Source organism: Balaenoptera acutorostrata, chromosome 13, assembly GCF_949987535.1.
Source record: "Balaenoptera acutorostrata chromosome 13, mBalAcu1.1, whole genome shotgun sequence".
NCBI classification, from domain to species: domain Eukaryota; kingdom Metazoa; phylum Chordata; class Mammalia; order Artiodactyla; family Balaenopteridae; genus Balaenoptera; species Balaenoptera acutorostrata.
Window position 1 is genome coordinate 4862244 of NC_080076.1, and position 9375 is coordinate 4871618.

Genomic DNA, 9375 nt, shown 5'->3' on the forward strand with positions numbered 1-9375 from the left:
TCCTCCTCGTGCTCAGGGACCTGATCTATGATTGTATTTAACTATTTACATTTTACGTATATGAGGGGTTTGGAAAATAACAGAGGTATCTGAAAATAATTAGCTGAGAGAAATAGAAAAGCCATGTATATGCCAGGGCAGATTTACATTAGACAACCAACAGGGAATGGCGGGATACTAAAGATTTTCTCTCCCTAAGAATTAGTGCCAGTTCTATTTGATCATTAGAGTCTAATGATTATACCATCTTGTTACTGATTATTACTTTTTAGCATCAGATCTCTGCTGTAAATTGTTAATGCTCTGTGGCAACTATTTTTAGGTTTATAGGGTCTTCCTACCTCTCTATCCAAGACTTAGAGACACCTGAGAGTTGCCTCCTGATGGCCGTTCCATTTATTTGTGTCCCTGAGTTGGTCTCCAGATGGTGATCGAGGGTTCTGTCTTGTTCAGCTTATCTGTTTAGTTAACCTGTGCTCTGTTGTCCTTGCCTCAGGCAGTTCTAATCTAACTGAACCCCCTTCCCTCTTCTTTCTCTTTGCTTCAGGAAAATTCAGTCACCAGTCTCTCCTCCCCACTTTCTTTACTTCCCACTTTATCTGTGTTCTATTTATGATGCAAAAAATGAACTCTAATCAAAGCTGAGAAATGAGAAATGTTATTAGTAGTGCCATTAATATGCCACAGAAGACATGACCTTTATTCCCAAAGATGGTAGATTATTTCAGGAAACAGATCTAGCAGTCCAATATATTTAAATGTTAAAGTGTACAGGGGTTTAGAAAAGGAAGAGATTAATGTAGGTAGAAAGGTGCTGTCAGCCACAGGGGTGACTGATGAACTCCCTAAAGCAGTGGGGGATGAGGAAGATCTGAGGAGGCAGGTGGGCCATGCCCAGAGTTATAGGTTGGATAGGAAAAGAGGGGCCAGTGCAAAAAAAGCAGAGGGGCCTTCGGAGGAAGGTTGATACAGCTAACAACTAACCTTTATTGAGCGCTGCTTTTTCTGTAACTTTCTGATATACTTTCCAACTTAGAAAAAATTACAAGAATAGTCCAAAAACTCCCATACACATTTTTCTTATTTTTTCCACATTAGATTAGTTTTGCTAGTTCTAGGACTTCATATAAATGGGATCATACCATATGTACTCTTTTGTGTCCAGATTCTTTCATTCAGCATAATGTCCTTGGGATGCATCTATACTGATGCAAGGTTGATAGTCATTCCTGCTATTGATGAGCGGTATTCCATTGAATGAGTATACCAGAATTTGCTCACCAGTTTTCCTGTTGATAGAGAGGGAATTTGGGTTGTTTTTTGTTTTGGGCTGTTATGAATAAAGCTGCTATAGATTTCTTGTACAAGTCTTTTTTGTGAGCATATGTTTTCATTTCTCTTGGCTAAATACCTAGGACTGGGAAGTCGAATTAGGGCAGGTTTAATTATGGATTAAAAGTTGCCAGTCTTTTTTTTTTTTTTTAATGTATAAGACATTTTTATGTATTAGAAATTGCCAAACTTCTTTTTTTAGAGTTGTTGTACCATTTTACACTCTATCATTTGTGTATGAGTGTTCTGGTTGCTCTGTATCCTGGGCAACCATTGATGTTATTAGTCTTTTAAATTTTAGCTCATCTGGTGTATGGTAGTAGTAGTTTCTCCCTAGTGGCCAATAGTGCTGAGCACTTTTTCACGTACTTATTATTCATTTGCATATCTTTTTTTGAAGTGTCTTTAATCCTTTTGTGGTGTTTTTTTTTTTTTTTTAAATCAGTATTTGTTTCTTTATTTCTCAATCGTAGAAGCTCTTTATATATTCTGGATAATAGTCTTTTGTCAGATACATGTTTTGAAAATATTTTTTCCCAGTCTATGGCTTGCTTATTCATTTTCTTAGTGGTGTCTTTTAGTGATCAGAAGTTTCTCACTTTGATGATATCTGATTTATTATTTTCTTGTTTTATGGTATTATTTTCTTTTTTCTGTCTTAAAAACTTTTCCTACTCCAGGTTATGGAGATATTCTTTCTTCCAGCTGGATTATGGTTTTAGCTTTTACATTTAGGTCTGTGATCCATCCCTAATTAATTTTTGTGTGAAGTATGAGGTAAGGGTTGAGGTTCATTTTATTTTCCCATATGAATAGCAAGTTGTTATTGCACCATTTGTGAAAAGGCTTTCTTTTCTCATTGAATTATTTTGATGTCTTCATCGAAAATCAGTTGCTTGTAAAAGTGTTGGTCTGTTTCTGGACCTATCTGTTCTATATTGTTGATCTATTATTTGTGTATCTTTATAGTAATACCACACTGTCTTGATTGCTTTAGCTCTATAGTAAGTCTTGAAGTCAATTGTTTTTCGTTTTTTCAAGATTGTGTGGCTATTTTAGGTCTTTAGCATTTCCATGTGAATCAGCTTGTCACATCTTATGATTTATTTGTAAATTATTTATTAAATGCCTGCTGGGATTATGATTGGGATTGTATTAAGTCTGTATATCAATTTGGGTAAACAGATGTCTTAACGGTATTGAGTCTTGCATTCCATGAACATGGTACATCTTTCTGCTTGGCAGTGGGCTTGGCTCTTTAAATGGAGTATTATGGTTGAGATAATACGTTAAAGTGCTTAGCAACCTTAGTCTGGCATTTATAACAATTCACCCTGTAATGTTAATGTTTACTACTTGTTCCATTAATCACAAAGCTTTATAAAGTACTCTCTATTTGTGTCTCATTTTGCTTGGCTTGGACCTTAACCATGGTCATACCTCTAGCAAATGCCTGGGCAGGTTTGGAACGAGTTCCTTACGACTCTGAAGTCCGTGCTTCTGCATGCATATCACGGGAAGCCAATAGTGGTGAGCCTTGCATTGTATTTCTCTGCGTTTTGGGGATGGCCTTACGTATTGGTAGGTTAAAGTTAGAGTCTCCAACAACAGAATTTATTCTGAATGGTTTAAGCAGCACAGGAATGTATAAGGATATGGTAGTTCATAGTCTCTCTGGAAGAGCTAGACTCTGCGTTTGTATACGTGTGACACACTGTGGCTTCTCTTGTGAAAACATCGCCCTGTCATACCTAGTAGTCGACCCCAGAGTGCTGCCCGCGCCCGCTCCGCGAGGACTTGGGCCTCTGCCCCTGCGTCTGTCAGAGGCGTTTTCCCTTCTCTACCCTCTCCCACGGCTCACTCTGACCCAGGCGAGCAGGGGCGCGTCTCAGAGAAGGAGCCAGGCCACTCACGACCTGGTTACAGGAGGGCTGGCAACGGGAGGTAGTGAGCATGGACAAATCAGCAACAGTTTTGGGAGCCATAAACAGTTCCCCAGCGCATCTGTCTGTGCATTTATAGATTTTTCTCTATTGGCAGTAAAATGAAAACAAAACTCCATGAGAATCTAGATCTACGTTATACATTCTCAGCTAGTATTGAAACCAATAGGTGATCGTGTGTCCCCACGTTCATATCTGTTTTAATCTGTTGTAACATGGACTCCAGACGCAGAACAGGTCTGGGTCACGTTTCTGCTGCTGACCACCGCGTGGCCTCGGGCAAGGCACTGCTCACCTCTCGGCGCGTAGCTTTCTCACCTGTGAGCTCAGAGAATTGCAGTGTCTAATTAATAGTACTATTCTAAGGTATTCTTTTAAGCTGCTGTACACAAAGTATGTAACATATGCTTGGTGTACAGTAAATACTCAAAAACATGACCTATTTTATTTGCATTCACCTTCACATATGCATTCTGTGTGCAGATTGCTTACATGTACAGAGAGCTTCACCTTGTTCTGTCTTAGAAAGCAAGCAGTTACACAGGGTCAGTAGGAAGAGCTCTGATCTTTTAAGATACCACAGTGTTCTAGCTTTCCTACAGGGAGGTTGTCTGGTGATAACAGAGTAGCAAGAGTCCTCGCTTCCTACAGATTTCATGTTTATCAACTCAGACAATTGCCGTTGAGCTGTTATTGGCTGTTGTACCTTGGGCTCCACTTTCTGCCATGTCTTGAGGACAAGCCAGCAGTCCTGCACGTGGCTGTGTGGTGACAAAGGGCAGAGCAGAGCCACATCTGCTGTTTGGGATGTCATTGCTTCGCCTCCTCCGAGGCCTCGCTTGACAAGCTGCACGGTTCTTGCTGAGCACTCAGCAGCAGGGGAGGGAAACTGGGCAGCCTCTGTCCTTGGACCAGACGGGCTAACAGGCCCTCCAGGGCTGGAGCTGCGGCGCTGCCTAATGGGACTCCCGCTCAGAGCTAATGTCCTGGTCCTGATCTTTTGGCTGCACTTCCGTGAGAACACTGTCTAGAGTTTCTAGAATGGGGCTCTGGCTCCCAGGACAGCTTGGTTTTGGTTTTATTTTGTCCCGTGAGATAAGCAGCCATGGGGTCAGAGAGCATGTGCCTTTCTCTGCTCTCCTTTCTCTGCTCTGCCCGTGACTCACATCTCACCCTTGATCAGGTGCCGCCTCTGAAGAAAGCTTGCGTGCGAGTGAAGGCCTGTGACATCGTCACGGGTGATGCTCCCCTTTGCAGGATGGGTTAAAGTGGGCGCACGAGGCTCAGCCGTCCTGCAGGCCCCCGGGCGTGCGTGCACCTGGGCCGTGACAGCCCTGGGTGGCGAGGCTGCTCCCGGGCAGCTCTGCGTTGGTCCAGGGAGGGCAGGGCTCTGGTCTCAGCTCCTGGTCAGCACGTGGTGGGATTTCTGCTTGTTCATACGCTCCTGCGAAGACGTGTGCTGGGCTCCTTCCCTGACCGCTTTCCACCTTCACTGGCTCTCACCCTTCCTTCCTCTGGACGTCTCTCCCCTCCCTCACATCTAATGCCCTTTTCCTGTGCAGTTTCTGGCCTCTGTTTTCTTAAGTTTCACAGCTCTGGTTTCTCATTTTCCTAGCGGTTTGTTTAATCAAATCAGTGGAACCCTTGCCTCGTAGCAGTCTCCCCATCGGTGACAGGGTGCTGTCCTGTGCACCCCAGGCCTCTCCCCGTCTCACCATTGAGACAAGCTCATTTCTCTGTCTCAGGAATGCAGGTGGATATAGTAGTGCCCTCACCTCAGCCAGACGCCTGAGTCAGCTGTGTCAGGGTCTCCTTCCACCCCTGGACCCAGCACTTAGCTCTACGAGGCTTCCTTTATAGAGCAGCAGATCTGAGGGGTCTTGACTTGTTGTCCTGCATTGGTTGGCATATAGTAATTTTAAAAATCTTTGATCTTTTCAGGATACATTGAAAATGAATATATGAAGCTCAGTGTGATAAGTTTTAAAAATAGCACAGAACACCTACCTCTTATTGGAAAAGTTGGCCTTTCTTGGAAAACTAATATTTTTGATGGCTGTATAAAGGTAATTTGTTTGTTTTTTTCTTAAAGTACCTGGTTTCTGTATAACAAATGTGTCTGTTGATGTATATGTTTGATGCTGCTTTGAAAGTCCTAGATTTATTGTTCTGGTGTCTGAAGATTTGTGCACATCCTCTTAGCCAGTGGCAATCAGTTGATTGATTTATCCAACGCGTATTGAGTGCCTTTCGTTTTCCACTGAGCGTGGTGGAGTTGGCGGGTAGGTGGCACGCAGCACGTTGCTGAGCAGTGTTGATTGCACCCCTCTGTTCCCTCAAAGTCCTTCTGGCTGTTTGTTTTGTGGAGAAAGAGTGGAGCCGTAGGTTGGACCAGGCAAGTAGCATTTACTCAAAAACATCTTAATTACTTCTTAATTACATCTTAGGACACCAATTTAAAGTTTATTGCAGTTATAAGTTCCAGCATACAGATTTTTCCTTGAACAGTTAAATCAATTTTTACCTCTATCACAAACCAGCCACATGGAGGGGAGGGAGGATTGGCGGCGGGGAGGAGGGGGGTTCTCACCCAGTCTCGCTTCTCCTGTGATCCCTGTGCCCGTGGGTGCCCTGGTTCTCACTCCTCTCCATCTGTATGTTGTGGGATGAACAGGATTTCCACAGGATGGATCTGCTGTGGATGCAGAGGGCCCCAGTTAAGCTGGCTGAATTCTGCCTACGAGCATGGATGCCTTGTGACAATGACTAGGGGTGATGACTGAGGCCAAGAGCAGCGTTGTTGTTGAGCGTGAAAAGCAGCACTTCAGTATCATTAAGGATTCTCTCTTGATCCACTTGCTATTTGTTACAATGAGATGTTTTATTCTGTTTATTTGTGAGCAGATGTTTAAACCTTGGTAAAGATTTATCACATACAAAGGAATATTATTTCATGTCTTCAAGAGCACAGACCTGACTTTTTAAAATGGATTTAGATGAGTCTTACAAAAACACGTGCTAAAATGTTGAAGTCACAATGGACCTTGAGGACCAAGAAAGGCAAAATATCAACATGGCAGACTTAAAGGGTCAGCATAATATAAAAATAATACAATTTGTTTTGTGTTCCTTGGTAATCGAGAAGCAGATATTTCAGTTCCCACTGGGGAGCGGGAAGGGAAGCGTTGTAATTGTACAGGAAACAAAGCTTTATCCCAGCTCTGACCATTAGAAAGGCAGTCTCTGCGTTTGCTGGTACCGGTTGCTGCACGCGGGCGCAGCAGTTCAGTGATGGCTGGAGCTGACCTGGCCGCCCTCCCCACCTCCCTTCCCCCCCCTTCCCCCCCCCTCCCGCCCCGTGCCGAGGACTGTCACATGCTCGTCACATGCTGTTCCCTCTTCCTGTAATTTTGTCCTCTTTCCTCTTCTCCCTCCTCTTTCACTTACTCCTTCATGGCGAGGCTCCGTCTACATTTACTAAGTCAGGTCTAATTGGCCGGTTTATGCTTACACTTATGAACATCTGTGTTTATTTTGTAGAGTTGCTCTATAATGGACGTAACTCTTTTGGAAGAATATGGGAAACCCTTCTGGTGTTTCAGTTCCCCGGTGTGCATGAGACCCTCTCCTGGGCCCTCTGACGGCCCTACTTTCTTGGGGGAGACGTACCGTGTGGACTACGCAGACGCGGAGGGAAGGGTGCACTTGGAGCTGGTGTGGATCGAGGAGACGGGAGAGTACTTTATCGTCAGCCTGGCGCTCTACCTGCCGGTGGCAAAGATAAACCACTGGTTTGGGACCAAGTACTGAGCATTAGCAGTAGGTGGCAAATTATTGTTGCTGTTTGTTTATTTTGGACTAACTGGGTTTGTTCTTGGTGTTTGTTGGAAGTTAAAATAAAGCAGTAGTCTGTTCGATGTCCTCTTATTTCACACTAGAAATCATGATCTCTGAGTCATTTTAAAGTTAAGGTTAGAAGATTAAGTTAAATTTTAAAAACGTGAAAATAGCACATCACAGTGGAAATTTGTGTAAGATAAAAAGCAAAAAGGTATTTGCTTCTCTTCTGCACTTACACTTTAAAAAAACAAGAAAACGGATCAGACTGAAAATGGATCGGTTTTCTCTTGAGGGTGTGTGTGTGCACGTGTGCATGCGTGCGTGTGTTGTATACGTAGGATTTTTTCTTTATTGGTGAGAACCCCAAATAAATATATTTAAATATGAACTTCATGGAATTCATTAAAATTAGAAAGTGCTACATTCATGGCATTTAGCAGCCACGTTAGTGTGCAATAAAGCAAAGTAAAATAGACAGATGACCTGCTTCACCAGGAAAGATGCATCTGTAGTCATCAGAGGAAGTTGTTATCCCTTAGAAGAGCGAAGCGTGATGCACGTGCAGTTCAGACACCCAGCTCTGCATCAGGGGGACAGGGAGGGAAGGACATGCCCTCTGCAGAAATGCTTTAGGAGGATCCGCAGACGCCTGGGGTTCAAGTGGAGGTAACATACATCTAATCACGTTTTTCAGGGATTTGGTTCTAAATTTTTAAAAATTAATTAATTAATTTATTTATTTTTGGCTGTGTTGGGTCTTCGTTTCTGTGCGAGGGCTTTCTCCAGTTGCGGCAAGCGGGGGCCACTCTTCATCGCGGTGCGCGGGCCTCTCACTATCGCGGCCTCTCTTGTTGTGGAGCACAGACTCCAGACGCGCAGGCTCAGTAGTTGTGGCTCACGGGCCTAGTTGCTCCGCGGCATGTGGGATCTTCCCAGACCAGGGCTCGAACCCGTGTCCCCTGCATTGGCAGGCGGATTCTCAACCACTGCGCCACCAGGGAAGCTCCTGCTTCTAAATTTGTTTGAGATTGTATTGATTATCTTTTTCTATCATATTTTTATCTCCCACTTAAAGTTGTTCTCAGAAGTGATCATTGAAATGTCGTGTTGCTCCCACAGGGACATACACGATTAAACTCCTCCCCCCTCTATCTCTCTTCTTCTCTTATTGAATTATCTGATCAGTTTTCTCTTGAGAGGTGTTTGTGTGTAGAATAAAGAGCTTGAAGACAGCAATAAAAGAAAAGGTTCTCGACCAAAGAAACGTGAGAGTAAAAAGGATCCCTGCTCTGAAGCCATCCTCACCCTCCTGCCCTCCTAGGTCTTGGGCTGCAGATGTTGGGGAGGGAGAAATTTGAGATCCGTGTCAGACACTTGAGAGCATGGGGCGATCCTACTTCGTGGTCTCGCCAAGGAGGGGATGTGGAGCACCTGCCCCACCTGAGCGGCATTTGGGGGGGTGGAGAGGCAGTGGTTTGAGCCGTGAGCTCAAGATGAAGGTAGAAGAGGACAAGATGCCCCGAGAGGCAGGTGGCGGAAGCCATGCGTCACCAGCAGGACTGAACTGGAAACAACCACAGAATAGTGTGGGGTGACTCCTTGGACTCACTGGGTTAGATGGTGGAGGGACTAGATGTCCTAGAAAATAGTGGTAGAATTGAGGCGGCCCCGGAGAAAGAGTGCTGCTCTCTTTATCCCTGGTTGAATGGTATTTGGATGGAATGGGAGCTGGGTAATTCATGTTGGCAATACCGTGGGGAAACTCGTAGGTGGGGGCTCACAGTTACAACACTTGTCTGCATCCCAGTCAGCTGGTCCAGGTCATGCGATGCCAGGCTCGTAATCCATCCTCAGTAGCTGTTTGTTACATCCATGGAAACTACTGTAAGGGATATACCAGCAGCTGTGGGAGCGTGCAGGAGGCAGGGATTGATGGGGGTGGGAGTCCTTCCCATCTGAGCTAACTTCTGAAAGAAAGTTTATTGGGCGGTGTTGGGGGAGGGGTGAACGAGGTAGTCACCGTCATGGCGCCTCCCCAAAGCCGTGCGCGCACACCACATGTCACCAAGTGATGCTGAAGACTCAGCCTCACCTCCACTTGCCCTTTTCACGGGTCTGGGATAATGTTCAGCTTTGTAAAGCTGTTATTTGTCTTCATATTTCTAAATGATAATCTGTGGCTGTTTCTGGATTTGTCAATTTTGGCATATATTGACTTACAGTACATAAAATATATCTCTTTTACACCAGCTACTTCCCC

General features: G+C 44.4%; 1 protein-coding gene across 1 annotated transcript in view; it reads left to right on the forward strand.

The window, feature by feature from the left end:
• FBXO15 (F-box protein 15) overlaps window positions 1-7381 on the forward strand; it is a 42527-nt gene extending 35146 nt beyond the window's left edge. Inside the window, exons 9-10 of the mRNA XM_057527404.1 lie at window positions 5217-5341; window positions 6816-7381. Of these exons, the coding sequence (XP_057383387.1) occupies window positions 5217-5341; window positions 6816-7085 (395 nt within the window). The 3' untranslated portion in view covers window positions 7086-7381. The remainder of the gene's footprint in view (window positions 1-5216; window positions 5342-6815) is intronic.
• The last annotated feature ends 1994 nt before the right edge of the window (window positions 7382-9375 follow it).